Raw genomic sequence first — 20,104 nt, forward strand, 5'->3', positions numbered from 1 at the left:
AAGAGAGATACTGTTCACATGGGAAATCAATCAAATTTGCATGCTATTTACAAGAAGAGCCACATCTACTACAATGTAATGTATAGTGCAATGGTAACCAGTGACAAGGTGGAGTAAAATGTTATTCAAGTAGTGTGGCATGCAGGTCCAGCAAAACACTCTTTTGAAGTTAAGGTCATAGGAGAAACAGGTAATGAACTGAAAGCGCAGCTCTGCATGTGTTAAACGGCAGCAGTCCAGGGGGTGGTCTCTTTCTCATCTTCAGAAGAGCGGGGGAGGTGTCATCACAGTGTTGGGAGGAGCTTCGGTTGTCAAACTTGGCTTAGAACAACAAATGCATTTACACTTTAATAATTCAGACCATGTCCTTTTTAGAAACTAACGCTGCAAAGCGCTTTTTCGAAACGTGAAGTTTTCTTTAATGTTTAGAAGAACGCTTGGTGAGAAATATAAACATGTTGATTTACAGTACAAAATGTTCCAGACATTAGTTTAAGAATAGACAATGTAACACACACATAAACAAGTTATAAAGCGTTCGTAAGCAAAACATTTTGCATTGTGCTCTGACTGTCTTTGGCTAGAAACTAAACTGAGACTGGATCACGCTGCATCAAAACAAGGAACCAAATATCATGAGTTGATATTTTATGAGTAATCCGCAGTAAAAGGTGAGAGGATTATTAACTGTTCAGTTATTCCGTTTTATTGTGGAAATTTGATCTGAGAGTAAACTTCAGTGTCTTTAGGCTTCTGTTGTCTTCTAGTTCTTCTGGATGACGGTGGTTTATTAGTGAAACTCAGTGCTGCGTAGTTCAAAGTTTCATCACATTCACCCTGAAGAAGGAAAAAGTGTTTAACAGGTTTTACTGCAAACTAACTGAGCAAAATAAAAGTTTAGCCGAAGAGTTTAGAAGATCCCCCAACCAGCACATTAAACACAGTGAGCAAAATCACATTTCACAGTATTTTGTGGTGCAAGATGTGATTGATTGTATATAAGAGTAATTCTAAACTTTATATGGACATTTACTATTGATATAAACTCTAAAATTTACATGTATCGTTTATCTTAAAACTTGTTTTACTGTCTGACAGTTGAGATTTTACAAAGACTGTGTTTAGCAGAAAGGTTAGAAAATGAATTAATCACCTGATTCACTTGGATTGTGTTACCTTCAGCAGCTCCTTCAACAAATAATAACAGGAACAAAGAAAATCATTTTTGAGTCTTTGCAAAAATACATACCTGTGTCATATTCATTTCTGAGGCAAAACCTACCTTTATGATGTCTGATGTGGAATTTTCTACACAGAAATAAAACCACAATCATGGAGATGATGTTAAATGCTGCAAAACCAAGAACGACTGGGACCACAACGCTGTTTCCTATAATAAGAAAATAAATCTGATGCAGTAAAAATGCATTTGTATCTTGTTTCCCAAATCAAATGAGTGTAAACAGGTACATCACAGACCACAAATGTTTAGTTGAACTTTGTTTTATACAATTTGGAAGAAGCAGAAGCGCCTCCAACTTTTTTTTAAATCAATCAATCATTTTTGGCACATATCCTATATTATTAATGACATTATTATTAGGGATATTGCATTGTTATTGTAAGTAAGGGTTACCATGTGAGTGAAGACATGTGCCACATGCACAAAGTTATACCAGAAGTTTCAACGTGAGTGTGTAGCAGCGCTTAGCGGCTAACTTTACTACCTTTTATGTGCAACATTACATGACTGTTAGATTAATTATTCTAAAAGATGTTCACATTTGGTGAGATGGCTTGTGAGAAAGAGTTTCTCACCATTCAGTTACTTCATATGAGGAACTGTGTCTACCTATAAGTTCACAAAATACCAGCATCACTATATTGAGTTGGTAAAGAGCTGTCAACTGAAAATGAATATAGCCAGATTAGATAGTTTGTGTGTGTGTGTGTGTGTGTGTGTGTGTGTGTGTGTGTTTGTGTAGATATTGTGAGCATTGTCATGCGTTTGTGTGCATTTGATAGCTACAGTGTGTTTGAGGGGGTGTCGAGTTGACAACCTTAAAAAAAGCTTATAAACTGCTAACAGTAAATGTTTAAAAGTGAATTCGGTTGGGAACAATGCGATCTGGAATACCTACAAATATATCTGTGTTCTGACCTACTTTTAGAAAGTGCCTTAAACATGACCTAAATGTGAATTAAATGTGCAAGAAATGCCATAGAATCCTGAAATAACCTGCCCTGGCCTGCCGTGTTTTTATGATTTTTTTTTCAAAGCTTGTTTTGCTGTAATTAATGGGCCTCATTTGCTACTATATTCCTGAGCCTTTCCTTACACTTGTTCTTGTGAAAGGTCATAAGAAAAAGTCTACATCAGATTTATGTTCCTAAACTGCAGAATTGTTTGCACGATTGTGCTCTTAAGTGAGTTAAGATTCTGATCTTACCCAAGTAAGATACCAATTGCATAATTTTCAATAGAAATGACATTTTCTTTGATGTTTTCAGAAAAATAGATTATTAAAGTAGGTTTAAAATATCTGCTCTTACCTTCAAAGTCCAGTTTAGTTCCACTCCCAAAGATGATCTCTCCACACATGAGCACAGCACAGTAGTAAGTTCCAGCATCAGAGAGGCTGAGGTTTCTCTTGGGGAGTTTGTAGACGCAGCTCTGTGTAGGAGAATCAGTCTCAGAGCTTTTCTTACACTCATCACTCCTGTTTCCATGAGTGTAAATGATTCCTGGATGGGATTCTCCTGATCCATGTCTGAACCAGTACACACTGTGATCTCCTGCAGACACATCTGTGAGTATTGAACACTGCAAAGTTGTATCTCCTCCCAGTTCAACAGGATCTGATACAGGAGGCTGGAGAACAGCAGAGAGACTTGATGAACCTAAAGAGAGGAAAAATGTTGAGTTGTGTTACAAAATGAATGATATTTAATAAAAGCAGACTGTAGTAAATTAGCACCTACCTTTGAGGACTAAAACTGTGCAGTCTAATAAGGCCACACTCGCATAATATGCAACAGCACAGTAATATGTAGCTGAATCAGATGGTTCTGCATTTGAGATACTCAGATTAAAACTGCTTCTATCTCTCAATGCATTAAAGTGGCCTCTTTTGTTAGTGTTGTCATGATATGTGACTTTTCCAGAATGAAAAGCAGAAGCAATGAGAAGAGGCTTTTCTCCTGGAACCTGTTTGAACCATGTAGTCGCGGATGCATCAGCCGATGAAAAAAAGCAGGTCAAATGAATATTTCCCCCGTTAGGAATGGACTTCAGTCCATTAAGACATGGAATGTCAATCTCTGAAGTGCCACCTGAAAGAAAAAGGGGAAGCTGTTTTTTTGGAAAGTTCTGAAAATGAATGACAATTAGGTCGTGTAGCAGTCTGTACATTTTAAAGAAGCAGTACAAATAAACGTGAATGTGTTACTGTTGGAAAAAAGATAAAACAGTACCTAAAGCTGAGAGCAGGACAAGTACACAAAGATGAATCATTGCCAAACTCTTCAAGCAATGGACACCCTAAAATATCAGTTACACTTTACAACCTAATAAAGCATTAATAACTAATTATTAAAACCCAAATAAATATGGTTGCAAAGCAATGCAAGTTCATTTTGTGAGGTCACTTACACTTTTTGAAGAACAAAGGTAAACGTCTGAGATGTAGATAACCCACGCACCACTCTGTACTTAAAACTTCCACAAGAGCAGCTTTATAATTCTGTGCTAACAGCTGATTGGCTCCAAAAACAGGAAATAGAATTGGGCCCCAGCCATTCACATCAAGACTTTAGTGCTCTACATTCAAATGACTGCTCCTGAGTTATAAACCTGGTTTTGTCAAAGCAGTCTTGAGAAATATGATTCTAGCTTATCTTAAAGCTTCACTAAAACAATCTACATCACTTAGAAAACATATAAAAAAACAAACTGGAAGAAAAGTTGAATAAAGTTGTGATTTAATTATAGTTACTGAATTTTTACTAAATACTGAATGAACTACTGAATATGTACTTCGTATTTTGTGAGTGCACAATGGCAGGACTTTCATAGGCCTCATTGGTGTTTTAACAGCAGGGTTTTTAGTGCTGTGGTGATGCGTGCATCTGTGATAGGTCAGTTACTGAGGTGAACTCTCCACAGGAGGCAGTGCTTCACTAGAAATAGTGATGAAGAGTAATGAAGCTTATTGAACCCAAGTTCACTCACAAAGTCAGTAGTGCAGTTTGTGGGCAAAAGGGCAGCAGCCCACTCTGGGGTCTAATTGAGCCTGTTCATGATTTTTCACACAAAAGTAAATTCCTGAAAGAAGTACTAAACCTTTCAACAAAGCAATGGGTTGCATTTCCAACTTATGTACACATACATGGTCTGGGCAATTATGTTTTCACTGTGATTTATTAAACTCGGAGCAAGGAATTTCTGCCAGTTTTGCACTGGATTTTCTCTGCTTCTTAAAACCAGCTGTAAATCAGCCGTAACATAGTAAAGGTGTGTTGTTAGGACACATCATTTAACAACAGCAATGGTCACGGTGGTTAGATGGAGACACAGGCTTTAAACACATGCTGAAAGAATATTTACCAGCAGAATAACACTGTTCATTTCATGTCCCTGCTATACGCTGTGTTTGCCTGCTTACTTCTTCATAGTAATACACTATATCTGCCTTCACATGCATATAAACATGAGGGACATCCGATGTTAAATCCATTGGGTATTAATATGATGTTGGTCCACCCTTTGCAGATGTAACAGCTTCAACTCTTCTGGGAAGGCTTTCCACAAGGTTTAAGTGTTTGTTTCAGAGTGCTGTCATTGTACATGGTCTAGCACTTTGTGGCTGAGTTGCTGTCGTTCCTAATCACTTCCACTTTGTTATAATACCACTGATAGTTGACTGTGGAATATTTAGTAGAGAGGAAATTTCACAACTGGACTTGTTACACATTTGGCATCATATCACGGTACCACGCTGGAACTCACTGAGCTCCTGAGAGCGACCCATTCTTTCACTAATGTTTGTAGAAGCAGTCTGCAGGCCTAGGTGCTTGGTTTTATACACCTGTGGCCAGGGGAGTGATTGGAACACCTGGATTCAATGATTTGGATGGGCGAGTGAATTGACAATATAGTCCATGTCCTCGTGGGTTTTTATTCTCTTTTTTTGGGTAAGCCATTGTTGATCTCAGGATCAATTCCTTTCTTTGTTCATTGTTGTGTTGTTGTTTTGCTATCCAGTGTTGACGAGTGGATGATGGGCTCCCCTGGTTCCTCTCAAAGTTTCTTAGGATGTTTTTCCTTGTTACTGTCGCACTCAGCTTGCTCACTTGGGGCTTAGTGCCAAATTATTATGTCTGCTTACTGACAATGCCCACTACAAAATATGTATTGAATTGAGTATTTAAGTTTTCAGATACCTTTATTTGGCTGCAGGTGTGTTCTTAATCCATGTCAGTGTCTTCCAAGTTCTGTATTTGTGTTGCTGCACAATAAGCTAGTCAGTTATTAAGTCGGCTTTCTCTTCCTCACTGAAATTACACAAACTTGTTGACAGTTTAATTTCACTACACTTTTTAAACTGTCACCTAAGATCAAATCAAATCAAATCTAATTTATTTGTATAGCACTTTTTACAACTGTTGTCTCAAAGCCGCTACACGGATTTCCAGAGAAGACAAGTTTTAACATGAATGTAAAAACCCCCAGGTGAGCAAGCCAGGGGCAACAGTGGCAAGGAAAAACTCCCTCAGAGCTGAGGAAGAAACCATCCTCCTCTGGTCAAACTTCAATGTAGTTTTCCCGGCAGCTAGTCCAAGGCAGATGGTGGTAGCTGGGGCGTGGGCAGCTAGTCTGAAGTGGGTTGCAGGAGAGCTCGACAGTCAGTCATCCTTCAGTGTCAGGCCAGACATGTGAGTGGTCGTATACTCGGAAAAAAGGCAGGAAGATGGAATTGGTTTTATTCTGTTTGTTTGTACAACCCCAATTCCAATGAAGTTGGGACGTTGTGTAAAACATAAATAAAAACAGAATACGATGATTTGCAAATCCTTTTCAACCTATATTCAATTGAATACAAAGACAAGATCTTTAATGTTCAAAGAGATAAACTTTATAGTTTTTTGCAAATATTCACTCATTTTGAATTTGATGCCTGCAACACGGGTTACAGTGTTACATCACCTTTCCTTTTGACAACACTCAATAAGCGTTTGGGAACTGAGGACACTAATTGTTGAAGCTTTGTAGGTGGAATTCTTTCCCATTCTTGCTTGATATACAACTTCAGTTGCTCAACAGTCCGGGGTCTCCGTTGTCCTATTTTGCGCTTCATAATGCGCCACACATTTTCAATGGGAGACAGGTCTGGACTGCAGGCAGGCCAGTCTAGTACCCGCACTCTTTTACTACGAAGCCACGCTGTTGTAACACGTGCAGAATGTGGCTTGGCATTGTCTTGCTGAAATAAGCAGGACGTCCCTGAAAAAGACGTTGTTTGGATGGCAACATATGTTGCTCCAAAACCTGTATGTACCTTTCAGCATTAATGGTGCCTTCACAGATGTGCAGGTTACCCATGCCATGGGCGCCTACACACCCCCACACCATCAGAGATGCTGGCTTTTCAACTTTGCGCTGATAACAATCTGGACAGTCCTTCTCCTCTTTGGCATTTATGGGTGTTGTTGATATGTGGCTTTAGCTTTGCATGGCAGAGTTTTAACTTGCACTTGTAGATGGAGCGACGAACTGTGTTCACTCACAATGGTTTTCTGAAGTGTTCCTGAGCCCATGTGGTAATATCCATTACAGAGTGATGTCGGTTTTTAATGCAGTGACGCCTGAGGGATCAAAGGTCACAGGCATTCAGTGTTGGTTTTCCGCCTTGCCGATTACTTGCAGAGATTTCTCCAGATTCTCTGAATCTTTTGATGATATTATGGGCTGTAAATGATGAAATCCCAAAATTCCTTGCAATTGCACATTGAGAAACGTTGTTCTTAAACTGTTGGACTATTTGCTCACGCAGCTGTTCACAAAGTGATGAACCTCCCCACATCCTTGCTTGTGAACGACTGAGCCTTTCAGGGATGCTCCCTTTATACCCAATCATGACACTCACCTGTTTCCAATTAACCTGTTCACCTGTGGAATGTTCCAAACAGGTGTTTTTTGTTGTCCCTGTCCCAACTTCTTTGGAACGTGTTGAAGGCATCAAATTCAAAATGAGTGAATATTTGCAAAAAACAATAAAGTTTATACGTTTGAACATTAAATATCTTGTCTTTGTAATGAGTTCAATTGAATATAGGTTGAAAAGGATTTGCAAATCATCGTATTCTGTTTTTATTTATGTTTTACACAACGTCCCAACTTCATTGGAATTGGGGTTGCACATAAAGGGAATGTGAACATTTCCAGAGTTTGGCTAATGATTCCGGCAGATCTGACTATAACAGCTTAACTAAAAGGAGAGAACCAGAAGGACACACAGACACGAGAGCACTCTGAAATAGCTTGGCATCCCGCCGCTCCACCGTCCACAAACCTGCGTGACCGCATGTGAGCAGCGGGACGACAGCAACAGCGTCTCAGTTTACTATAATTCCCTGTGTCCATGGACCCCTGGATCTGCTGCCTTTAACTAAGGGGAGACATTAACTACCAAAAGCTAAACTGAACAGGTGAGTTTTCAGCCTAGATTTGAAGATTGAGACTGTGTCTGAGTCCCAAACATTTTCTGGAAGATCATTCCAGAGTTTGGGGGCTTTATAAGAAAAGGCTCTTCCCCCAGCTGCAGCCCTGTGAATTCTGGGAACTGTCAGAATTATTGATAAAACATGTCCTTGAGTTATCAATAATAAAAGCTTTGTGAGCAGGAACAGGTCATAACTCTTAAATAATTAAAAATTCCCATTATGGAGAGTTGTAAAAAATGGTCCTTCTCGCACAAATTTATTAATAAATAACAAATAAATTAACAAATAAATTTAATATACTGAATTCTAATGATAGCCAATGGGATTGTCAGAGAGGAGAAGTGAAGAAATCACCCCAGGGAGGGGCAATAAGCATATTTGAAAAACATTATAAAAACTGATGTATTTTGTTTTGGATCCGGATGCCAACTTGGAACTTTTTCTTCAAAAGAACCAACAGCTGAAACTTGTTTTTTCATCTTCTCCATTCTTGCAAGAAAACCATCTAAACTTTTTGGCTGAATTACTTTTTATACTTTGCAAAAACGTTTTTAAAAACGTTTTTGGTTCAATTACCTTTTTTACATTAGAAAACAGATTAAATTAATTTAGAATATTAATCTAAAAAATAGTAGTGCGTTACAGTAGTCTAGCCTGGAAGTAATAAAGGCCTGTACTAGTCTTTCTGCATCATGCAGGGATAGGGCATTTCTTATCTTGGCAAAGTTGCGAAGATGTAAAAAAGTTGTCCTAGTGATGCTGCCTATGTGTTGATCACCTCAGAAAAATACACAATTTGCAGGTGGTTGTGTGCAGTTTGCTTCAGAAAATACATCAATTTCAGACTTAATGTGACATTTGCATTATATCTGCTCATTAACATCCATCCTGCCCCCATTTTATTAACCTGTAATTTGCACAATAAAAAAGCTCATGGTCTTTGTCTTTTATAAGAGAAAAAAATGCTAGCTTTTATGCAGTCTGATCATGTTATTTAATTTAATATCTTTTTAAATATGAAGTTATATTTACTTGTAAAATAAACTTTAGCACAATTTTCTGTTGCTATGTGTTGCTTAATAATTCTTCATATGAAGTGATTGACCATATTCAGGAAACTGACCTCTGGAGTAGTAATCGTATTTCGGTGAGCATCCATATATGTAAGATGCTGATTCATTTGCTGAAGACAGGCTGAACAAGGGAGGCTATAGGCAAGATATTGTGTGCTGTTATGGCTCTATGGGCAAAGAGAACAAGAGAACCTGAGAAACTAGTTTATCTCCATGTTGTGGAACTCTTTACTCCAACTTTTATCAGGCATCATATTTGGCAAAAATAGAAACACCAGATCAGTTTAAATTGCTCAAATGTGGTGAGTTTTAAGAGTAATTAAAGAGTTTCTAAGAGCAATTTGTATTATTCCTCAACTATGTCTTCAAAAGGTCCTGCTGAATAGATTACTTAACATCCTTAAGGGCTCCTGTGGGCCTGTAAATTCATTCCACTTTAGTTTCTCAACTTAAATATTTATACTTTCAAATATTATCAAATACTTTATACAAATAAGTGTCTATTAAGTCTTGTTCCATTTTATTTTCGGTTTGTGCTATTTTTAAAAATAATAATAAAAAGACATCTAGAGTTCGAAAGGGGTTAAGATATGTAACGCACACAATACAAATACATATACACACACACACATACACACGCACACACACACACACACACACTATCAAAGTCACCAGGCAAGAATCACCCTGGACAGGTCGGCAGTCCATCACGAGGCACATTACAAACACAGAAATGGCCTGTTGTTGTCTTATAGTGAACACTTCTTGTTCAGATGACATTGAAGCTGTCAGCTTAATAACATTTTACTTAGATATATCAGCTCACTTTGGTCCTTTTTATTAATGTGTTATAACTGCTTATTAATGATGTTTTTAAAAAAGTGTTTATAATCTAGCTAATAACCACAAACAAACAAATGTTAAAACACGCATGAACCCTTCATTTTAAAGTCGTACCAAAACACATTACCTAAAAATCTCTTTTATTCAGAACACACACATTCAAATATACACTACTCAGATTAGCACTTTACTGACTCACTATTATTTTGTTTTACTGTACCAAGACAACAACACTACTACTTCTATAGCTACTACTAATGATACCAATATGCTAAAAAACACTGCATTAATATCTGTTAGCCAGTTATTCCTCAGTCTGCAATCATCAGCGCAGAAAGGAGAGAAAGTCTTCTAAACTTTATAAAGTTCAGTTTTGTTGGTAATAAATGACTTTAGAGTTCACATCTTCAGTCTTCTGCTGTGGTTCATCTCTGATGAAAGTGTCTGCTGCAAAGTATGAAGCTTCCCCACATGCAGGCTGCAGAAAAACACTGACTTTATTACTCTGTATTTCACTGATTCTTTACATAAAGAGATATTTTTAGCCTCATGATGGAGTTTATCAGAAAAGATGTACAAAGTGAATGAATTACCTGATACGCATGAGCTTCAGCAGCATCTTCAACAAATAACAAGTAAATCATTCAAACATGCAGTATTACACCATTACAGTTCACTGCATTCATACACTAACGTTAGATATTAATAATGATATCAGTTTCAGAGGTTAAACCTACCTTTATGATGACTGCTGTGTTTTCTGCACATAAACAAAGCCACACTCAGAGCGATGATGTTCGACACCACTAACACCACAATGGTTGGGACCAAAGCACATTTCTCTATAATAAGGAAGAAAAATCATCTTTATGATTTTGTCAAAATTTATGACTTTGATATACCAATAAATAAATAAATAATTATAATAAAATAATTATAATAATTAAAAATGAGCTCGTTATTGTTTCAGAAAAAAAAGCTAATAATATAACTGGATTATAATATAGATTTCTAAATTGTAAAACAGTTTTTGAAGGCGGTTATGAAGACACAGTGTTTCTCAACACTGCTACACAGCAAAATAAATACATAAATAAATAAATAAATAAAAATGAGCTTCTTATTGTTTCAGAAAAAGCATCATAATAATATGAATGGATCTAGAATTCTACATTCTAAAATAAATTTTATGGAGACCCAGTTTTTCTCAGCACTGCTACACAACAGAAGTGGGAAAATCTTTTAGCTTAAAACATCTGCTCTTACCTTCAAAGTCCAGTTTAGTTCCTTTCCCAAAGATGATCTCTCCACACATGAGCACAGCACAGTAGTAAGTTCCAGCATCAGAGAGGCTGAGGTTTCTCTTGGGGAGTTTGTAGACGCAGCTCTGTGTAGGAGAATCAGTCTCAGAGCTTTTCTTACACTCATCACTCCTGTTTCCATGAGTGTAAATGATTCCTGGATGAGATTCTCCTGATCCATGTCTGAACCAGTACACACTGTGATCTCCTGCAGACACATCTGTGAGTATTGAACACTGCAAAGTTGTATCTCCTCCCAGTTCAACAGGATCTGATACAGGAGGCTGGAGAACAGCAGAGAGACTTGATGAACCTAAAGAGAGGAAAAATGTTGAGTTGTGTTACAAAATGAATGATATTTAATAAAAGCAGACTGTAGTAAATTAGCACCTACCTTTGAGGACTAAAACTGTGCAGTCTAATAAGGCCACACTCGCATAATATGCAACAGCACAGTAATATGTAGCTGAATCAGATGGTTCTGCATTTGAGATACTCAGATTAAAACTGCTTCTATCTCTCAATGCATTAAAGTGGCCTCTTTTGTTAGCGTTGTTATGATATGTGACTTTTCCAGAATGAAAAGCAGAAGCAATGAGAAGAGGCTTTTCTCCTGGAACCTGTTTGAACCATGTAGTCGCGGATGCATCAGCCGATGAAAAAAAGCAGGTCAAATGAATATTTCCCCCGTTAGGAATGGACTTCAGTCCATTAAGACATGGAATGTCAATCTCTGAAGTGCCACCTGAAAGAAAAAGGCGAAGCTGTTTTTTTGGAAAGTTCTGAAAATGAATGACAATTAGGTCGTGTAGCAGTCTGTACATTTTAAAGAAGCAGTACAAATAAACGTGAATGTGTTACTGTTGGAAAAAAGATAAAACAGTACCTAAAGCTGAGAGCAGGACAAGTACACAAAGATGAATCATTGCCAAACTCTTCAAGCAATGGACACCCTAAAATATCAGTTACACTTTACAACCTAATAAAGCATTAATAACTAATTATTAAAACCCAAATAAATATGGTTGCAAAGCAATGCAAGTTCATTTTGTGAGGTCACTTACACTTTTTGAAGAACAAAGGTAAACGTCTGAGATGTAGATAACCCACGCACCACTCTGTACTTAAAACTTCCACAAGAGCAGCTTTATAATTCTGTGCTAACAGCTGATTGGCTCCAAAAACAGGAAATAGAATTGGGCCCCAGCCATTCACATCAAGACTTTAGTGCTCTACATTCAAATGACTGCTCCTGAGTTATAAACCTGGTTTTGTCAAAGCAGTCTTGAGAAATATGATTCTAGCTTATCTTAAAGCTTCACTAAAACAATCTACATCACTTAGAAAACATATAAAAAAACAAACTGGAAGAAAAGTTGAATAAAGTTGTGATTTAATTATAGTTACTGAATTTTTACTAAATACTGAATGAACTACTGAATATGTACTTCGTATTTTGTGAGTGCACAATGGCAGGACTTTCATAGGCCTCATTGGTGTTTTAACAGCAGGGTTTTTAGTGCTGTGGTGATGCGTGCATCTGTGATAGGTCAGTTACTGAGGTGAACTCTCCACAGGAGGCAGTGCTTCACTAGAAATAGTGACGAAGAGTGATGAAGCTTATTGAACCCAAGTTCACTCACAAAGTCAGTAGTGCAGTTTGTGGGCAAAAGGGCAGCAGCCCACTCTGGGGTCTAATTGAGCCTGTTCATGATTTTTCACACAAAAGTAAATTCCTGAAAGAAGTACTAAACCTTTCAACAAAGCAATGGGTTGCATTTCCAACTTATGTACACATACATGGTCTGGGCAATTATGTTTTCACTGTGATTTATTAAACTCGGAGCAAGGAATTTCTGCCAGTTTTGCACTGGATTTTCTCTGCTTCTTAAAACCAGCTGTAAATCAGCCGTAACATAGTAAAGGTGTGTTGTTAGGACACATCATTTAACAACAGCAATGGTCACGGTGGTTAGATGGAGACACAGGCTTTAAACACATGCTGAAAGAATATTTACCAGCAGAATAACACTGTTCATTTCATGTCCCTGCTATACGCTGTGTTTGCCTGCTTACTTGTTCATAGTAATACACTATATCTGCCTTCACATGCATATAAACATGAGGGACATCCGATGTTAAATCCATTGGGTATTAATATGATGTTGGTCCACCCTTTGCAGATGTAACAGCTTCAACTCTTCTGGGAAGGCTTTCCACAAGGTTTAAGTGTTTGTTTCAGAGTGCTGTCATTGTACATGGTCTAGCACTTTGTGGCTGAGTTGCTGTCGTTCCTAATCACTTCCACTTTGTTATAATACCACTGATAGTTGACTGTGGAATATTTAGTAGAGAGGAAATTTCACAACTGGACTTGTTACACATTTGGCATCATATCACGGTACCACGCTGGAACTCACTGAGCTCCTGAGAGCGACCCATTCTTTCACTAATGTTTGTAGAAGCAGTCTGCAGGCCTAGGTGCTTGGTTTTATACACCTGTGGCCAGGGGAGTGATTGGAACACCTGGATTCAATGATTTGGATGGGCGAGTGAATTGACAATATAGTCCATGTCCTCGTGGGTTTTTATTCTCTTTTTTTGGGTAAGCCATTGTTGATCTCAGGATCAATTCCTTTCTTTGTTCATTGTTGTGTTGTTGTTTTGCTATCCAGTGTTGACGAGTGGATGATGGGCTCCCCTGGTTCCTCTCAAAGTTTCTTAGGATGTTTTTCCTTGTTACTGTCGCACTCAGCTTGCTCACTTGGGGCTTAGTGCCAAATTATTATGTCTGCTTACTGACAATGCCCACTACAAAATATGTATTGAATTGAGTATTTAAGTTTTCAGATACCTTTATTTGGCTGCAGGTGTGTTCTTAATCCATGTCAGTGTCTTCCAAGTTCTGTATTTGTGTTGCTGCACAATAAGCTAGTCAGTTATTAAGTCGGCTTTCTCTTCCTCACTGAAATTACACAAACTTGTTGACAGTTTAATTTCACTACACTTTTTAAACTGTCACCTAAGATCAAATCAAATCAAATCTAATTTATTTGTATAGCACTTTTTACAACTGTTGTCTCAAAGCCGCTACACGGATTTCCAGAGAAGACAAGTTTTAACATGAATGTAAAAACCCCCAGGTGAGCAAGCCAGGGGCAACAGTGGCAAGGAAAAACTCCCTCAGAGCTGAGGAAGAAACCATCCTCCTCTGGTCAAACTTCAATGTAGTTTTCCCGGCAGCTAGTCCAAGGCAGATGGTGGTAGCTGGGGCGTGGGCAGCTAGTCTGAAGTGGGTTGCAGGAGAGCTCGACAGTCAGTCATCCTTCAGTGTCAGGCCAGACATGTGAGTGGTCGTATACTCGGAAAAAAGGCAGGAAGATGGAATTGGTTTTATTCTGTTTGTTTGTACAACCCCAATTCCAATGAAGTTGGGACGTTGTGTAAAACATAAATAAAAACAGAATACGATGATTTGCAAATCCTTTTCAACCTATATTCAATTGAATACAAAGACAAGATCTTTAATGTTCAAAGAGATAAACTTTATAGTTTTTTGCAAATATTCACTCATTTTGAATTTGATGCCTGCAACACGGGTTACAGTGTTACATCACCTTTCCTTTTGACAACACTCAATAAGCGTTTGGGAACTGAGGACACTAATTGTTGAAGCTTTGTAGGTGGAATTCTTTCCCATTCTTGCTTGATATACAACTTCAGTTGCTCAACAGTCCGGGGTCTCCGTTGTCCTATTTTGCGCTTCATAATGCGCCACACATTTTCAATGGGAGACAGGTCTGGACTGCAGGCAGGCCAGTCTAGTACCCGCACTCTTTTACTACGAAGCCACGCTGTTGTAACACGTGCAGAATGTGGCTTGGCATTGTCTTGCTGAAATAAGCAGGACGTCCCTGAAAAAGACGTTGTTTGGATGGCAACATATGTTGCTCCAAAACCTGTATGTACCTTTCAGCATTAATGGTGCCTTCACAGATGTGCAGGTTACCCATGCCATGGGCGCCTACACACCCCCACACCATCAGAGATGCTGGCTTTTCAACTTTGCGCTGATAACAATCTGGACAGTCCTTCTCCTCTTTGGCATTTATGGGTGTTGTTGATATGTGGCTTTAGCTTTGCATGGCAGAGTTTTAACTTGCACTTGTAGATGGAGCGACGAACTGTGTTCACTCACAATGGTTTTCTGAAGTGTTCCTGAGCCCATGTGGTAATATCCATTACAGAGTGATGTCGGTTTTTAATGCAGTGACGCCTGAGGGATCAAAGGTCACAGGCATTCAGTGTTGGTTTTCCGCCTTGCCGATTACTTGCAGAGATTTCTCCAGATTCTCTGAATCTTTTGATGATATTATGGGCTGTAAATGATGAAATCCCAAAATTCCTTGCAATTGCACATTGAGAAACGTTGTTCTTAAACTGTTGGACTATTTGCTCACGCAGCTGTTCACAAAGTGATGAACCTCCCCACATCCTTGCTTGTGAACGACTGAGCCTTTCAGGGATGCTCCCTTTATACCCAATCATGACACTCACCTGTTTCCAATTAACCTGTTCACCTGTGGAATGTTCCAAACAGGTGTTTTTTGTTGTCCCTGTCCCAACTTCTTTGGAACGTGTTGAAGGCATCAAATTCAAAATGAGTGAATATTTGCAAAAAACAATAAAGTTTATACGTTTGAACATTAAATATCTTGTCTTTGTAATGAGTTCAATTGAATATAGGTTGAAAAGGATTTGCAAATCATCGTATTCTGTTTTTATTTATGTTTTACACAACGTCCCAACTTCATTGGAATTGGGGTTGCACATAAAGGGAATGTGAACATTTCCAGAGTTTGGCTAATGATTCCGGCAGATCTGACTATAACAGCTTAACTAAAAGGAGAGAACCAGAAGGACACACAGACACGAGAGCACTCTGAAATAGCTTGGCATCCCGCCGCTCCACCGTCCACAAACCTGCGTGACCGCATGTGAGCAGCGGGACGACAGCAACAGCGTCTCAGTTTACTATAATTCCCTGTGTCCATGGACCCCTGGATCTGCTGCCTTTAACTAAGGGGAGACATTAACTACCAAAAGCTAAACTGAACAGGTGAGTTTTCAGCCTAGATTTGAAGATTGAGACTGTGTCTGAGTCCCAAACATTTTCTGGAAGATCATTCCAGAGTTTGGGGGCTTTATAAGAAAAGGCTCTTCCCCCAGCTGCAGCCCTGTGAATTCTGGGAACTGTCAGAATTATTGATAAAACATGTCCTTGAGTTATCAATAATAAAAGCTTTGTGAGCAGGAACAGGTCATAACTCTTAAATAATTAAAAATTCCCATTATGGAGAGTTGTAAAAAATGGTCCTTCTCGCACAAATTTATTAATAAATAACAAATAAATTAACAAATAAATTTAATATACTGAATTCTAATGATAGCCAATGGGATTGTCAGAGAGGAGAAGTGAAGAAATCACCCCAGGGAGGGGCAATAAGCATATTTGAAAAACATTATAAAAACTGATGTATTTTGTTTTGGATCCGGATGCCAACTTGGAACTTTTTCTTCAAAAGAACCAACAGCTGAAACTTGTTTTTTCATCTTCTCCATTCTTGCAAGAAAACCATTTAAACTTTTTGGCTGAATTACTTTTTATACTTTGCAAAAACGTTTTTAAAAACGTTTTTGGTTCAATTACCTTTTTTACATTAGAAAACAGATTAAATTAATTTAGAATATTAATCTAAAAAATAGTAGTGCGTTACAGTAGTCTAGCCTGGAAGTAATAAAGGCCTGTACTAGTCTTTCTGCATCATGCAGGGATAGGGCATTTCTTATCTTGGCAAAGTTGCGAAGATGTAAAAAAGTTGTCCTAGTGATGCTGCCTATGTGTTGATCACCTCAGAAAAATACACAATTTGCAGGTGGTTGTGTGCAGTTTGCTTCAGAAAATACATCAATTTCAGACTTAATGTGACATTTGCATTATATCTGCTCATTAACATCCATCCTGCCCCCATTTTATTAACCTGTAATTTGCACAATAAAAAAGCTCATGGTCTTTGTCTTTTATAAGAGAAAAAAATGCTAGCTTTTATGCAGTCTGATCATGTTATTTAATTTAATATCTTTTTAAATATGAAGTTATATTTACTTGTAAAATAAACTTTAGCACAATTTTCTGTTGCTATGTGTTGCTTAATAATTCTTCATATGAAGTGATTGACCATATTCAGGAAACTGACCTCTGGAGTAGTAATCGTATTTCGGTGAGCATCCATATATGTAAGATGCTGATTCATTTGCTGAAGACAGGCTGAACAAGGGAGGCTATAGGCAAGATATTGTGTGCTGTTATGGCTCTATGGGCAAAGAGAACAAGAGAACCTGAGAAACTAGTTTATCTCCATGTTGTGGAACTCTTTACTCCAACTTTTATCAGGCATCATATTTGGCAAAAATAGAAACACCAGATCAGTTTAAATTGCTCAAATGTGGTGAGTTTTAAGAGTAATTAAAGAGTTTCTAAGAGCAATTTGTATTATTCCTCAACTATGTCTTCAAAAGGTCCTGCTGAATAGATTACTTAACATCCTTAAGGGCTCCTGTGGGCCTGTAAATTCATTCCACTTTAGTTTCTCAACTTAAATATTTATACTTTCAAATATTATCAAATACTTTATACAAATAAGTGTCTATTAAGTCTTGTTCCATTTTATTTTCGGTTTGTGCTATTTTTAAAAATAATAATAAAAAGACATCTAGAGTTCGAAAGGGGTTAAGATATGTAACGCACACAATACAAATACATATACACACACACACATACACACGCACACACACACACACACACACTATCAAAGTCACCAGGCAAGAATCACCCTGGACAGGTCGGCAGTCCATCACGAGGCACATTACAAACACAGAAATGGCCTGTTGTTGTCTTATAGTGAACACTTCTTGTTCAGATGACATTGAAGCTGTCAGCTTAATAACATTTTACTTAGATATATCAGCTCACTTTGGTCCTTTTTATTAATGTGTTATAACTGCTTATTAATGATGTTTTTAAAAAAGTGTTTATAATCTAGCTAATAACCACAAACAAACAAATGTTAAAACACGCATGAACCCTTCATTTTAAAGTCGTACCAAAACACATTACCTAAAAATCTCTTTTATTCAGAACACACACATTCAAATATACACTACTCAGATTAGCACTTTACTGACTCACTATTATTTTGTTTTACTGTACCAAGACAACAACACTACTACTTCTATAGCTACTACTAATGATACCAATATGCTAAAAAACACTGCATTAATATCTGTTAGCCAGTTATTCCTCAGTCTGCAATCATCAGCGCAGAAAGGAGAGAAAGTCTTCTAAACTTTATAAAGTTCAGTTTTGTTGGTAATAAATGACTTTAGAGTTCACATCTTCAGTCTTCTGCTGTGGTTCATCTCTGATGAAAGTGTCTGCTGCAAAGTATGAAGCTTCCCCACATGCAGGCTGCAGAAAAACACTGACTTTATTACTCTGTATTTCACTGATTCTTTACATAAAGAGATATTTTTAGCCTCATGATGGAGTTTATCAGAAAAGATGTACAAAGTGAATGAATTACCTGATACGCATGAGCTTCAGCAGCATCTTCAACAAATAACAAGTAAATCATTCAAACATGCAGTATTACACCATTACAGTTCACTGCATTCATACACTAACGTTAGATATTAATAATGATATCAGTTTCAGAGGTTAAACCTACCTTTATGATGACTGCTGTGTTTTCTGCACATAAACAAAGCCACACTCAGAGCGATGATGTTCGACACCACTAACACCACAATGGTTGGGACCAAAGCACATTTCTCTATAATAAGGAAGAAAAATCATCTTTATGATTTTGTCAAAATTTATGACTTTGATATACCAATAAATAAATAAATAATTATAATAAAATAATTATAATAATTAAAAATGAGCTCGTTATTGTTTCAGAAAAAAAAGCTAATAATATAACTGGATTATAATATAGATTTCTAAATTGTAAAACAGTTTTTGAAGGCGGTTATGAAGACACAGTGTTTCTCAACACTGCTACACAGCAAAATAAATACATAAATAAATAAATAAATAAAAATGAGCTTCTTATTGTTTCAGAAAAAGCATCATAATAATATGAATGGATCTAGAATTCTACATTCTAAAATAAATTTTATGGAGACCCAGTTTTTCTCAGCACTGCTACACAACAGAAGTGGGAAAATCTTTTAGCTTAAAACATCTGCTCTTACCTTCAAAGTCCAGTTTAGTTCCTTTCCCAAAGATGATCTCTCCACACATGAGCACAGCACAGTAGTAAGTTCCAGCATCAGAGAGGCTGAGGTTTCTCTTGGGGAGTTTGTAGACGCAGCTCTGTGTAGGAGAATCAGTCTCAGAGCTTTTCTTACACTCATCACTCCTGTTTCCATGAGTGTAAATGATTCCTGGATGAGATTCTCCTGATCCATGTCTGAACCAGTACACACTGTGATCTCCTGCAGACACATCTGTGAGTATTGAACACTGCAAAGTTGTATCTCCTCCCAGTTCAACAGGATCTGATACAGGAGGCTGGAGAACAGCAGAGAGACTTGATGAACCTAAAGAGAGGAAAAATGTTGAGTTGTGTTACAAAATGAATGATATTTAATAAAAGCAGACTGTAGTAAAGTAGCACCTACCTTTGAGGACTAAAACTGTGCAGTCTAATAAGGCCACACTCGCATAATATGCAACAGCACAGTAATATGTAGCTGAATCAGATGGTTCTGCATTTGAGATACTCAGATTAAAACTGCTTCTATCTCTCAATGCATTAAAGTGGCCTCTTTTGTTAGCGTTGTTATGATATGTGACTTTTCCAGAATGAAAAGCAGAAGCAATGAGAAGAGGCTTTTCTCCTGGAACCTGTTTGAACCATGTAGTCGCGGATGCATCAGCCGATGAAAAAAAGCAGGTCAAATGAATATTTCCCCCGTTAGGAATGGACTTCAGTCCATTAAGACATGGAATGTCAATCTCTGAAGTGCCACCTGAAAGAAAAAGGCGAAGCTGTTTTTTTGGAAAGTTCTGAAAATGAATGACAATTAGGTCGTGTAGCA

At 37.7% G+C, this 20,104-nt stretch overlaps 3 protein-coding genes across 3 annotated transcripts; all 3 read right to left on the minus strand.

The window, feature by feature from the left end:
• Nucleotides 1–539: 539 nt before the first annotated feature.
• Nucleotides 540–3,692, minus strand: LOC119262289. Its single transcript, XM_037533732.1, has 7 exons — nt 3,653–3,692; nt 3,475–3,541; nt 2,983–3,333; nt 2,554–2,901; nt 1,283–1,390; nt 1,154–1,188; nt 540–837 (listed from the first exon to the last, which is right to left on the minus strand). The coding sequence occupies exons 2-7, from the start codon at nt 3,512–3,514 to the stop codon at nt 706–708; spliced, it is 1,014 nt and encodes a 337-aa protein (XP_037389629.1). The 5' UTR covers nt 3,515–3,541; nt 3,653–3,692; the 3' UTR covers nt 540–705.
• A 6,069-nt stretch (nt 3,693–9,761) lies between these two features.
• LOC119262398 lies at nt 9,762–12,043 on the minus strand. The gene is made up of 7 exons (XM_037534242.1): nt 12,004–12,043; nt 11,826–11,892; nt 11,334–11,684; nt 10,905–11,252; nt 10,376–10,480; nt 10,232–10,257; nt 9,762–10,116 (listed from the first exon to the last, which is right to left on the minus strand). The coding sequence occupies exons 2-7, from the start codon at nt 11,863–11,865 to the stop codon at nt 10,006–10,008; spliced, it is 981 nt and encodes a 326-aa protein (XP_037390139.1). The 5' UTR covers nt 11,866–11,892; nt 12,004–12,043; the 3' UTR covers nt 9,762–10,005.
• Nucleotides 12,044–18,112: 6,069 nt separating this feature from the next.
• On the minus strand, nt 18,113–19,923 carry LOC108411016 (signal-regulatory protein delta-like). The gene is made up of 6 exons (XM_037543842.1): nt 19,911–19,923; nt 19,685–19,771; nt 19,256–19,603; nt 18,727–18,831; nt 18,583–18,608; nt 18,113–18,467 (listed from the first exon to the last, which is right to left on the minus strand). The coding sequence occupies exons 1-6, from the start codon at nt 19,921–19,923 to the stop codon at nt 18,357–18,359; spliced, it is 690 nt and encodes a 229-aa protein (XP_037399739.1). The 3' UTR covers nt 18,113–18,356.
• Between the last annotated feature and the right edge of the window lie 181 nt (nt 19,924–20,104).

This window comes from Pygocentrus nattereri, chromosome 2 (genome assembly GCF_015220715.1).
Source record: "Pygocentrus nattereri isolate fPygNat1 chromosome 2, fPygNat1.pri, whole genome shotgun sequence".
Lineage (NCBI taxonomy): Eukaryota > Metazoa > Chordata > Actinopteri > Characiformes > Serrasalmidae > Pygocentrus > Pygocentrus nattereri.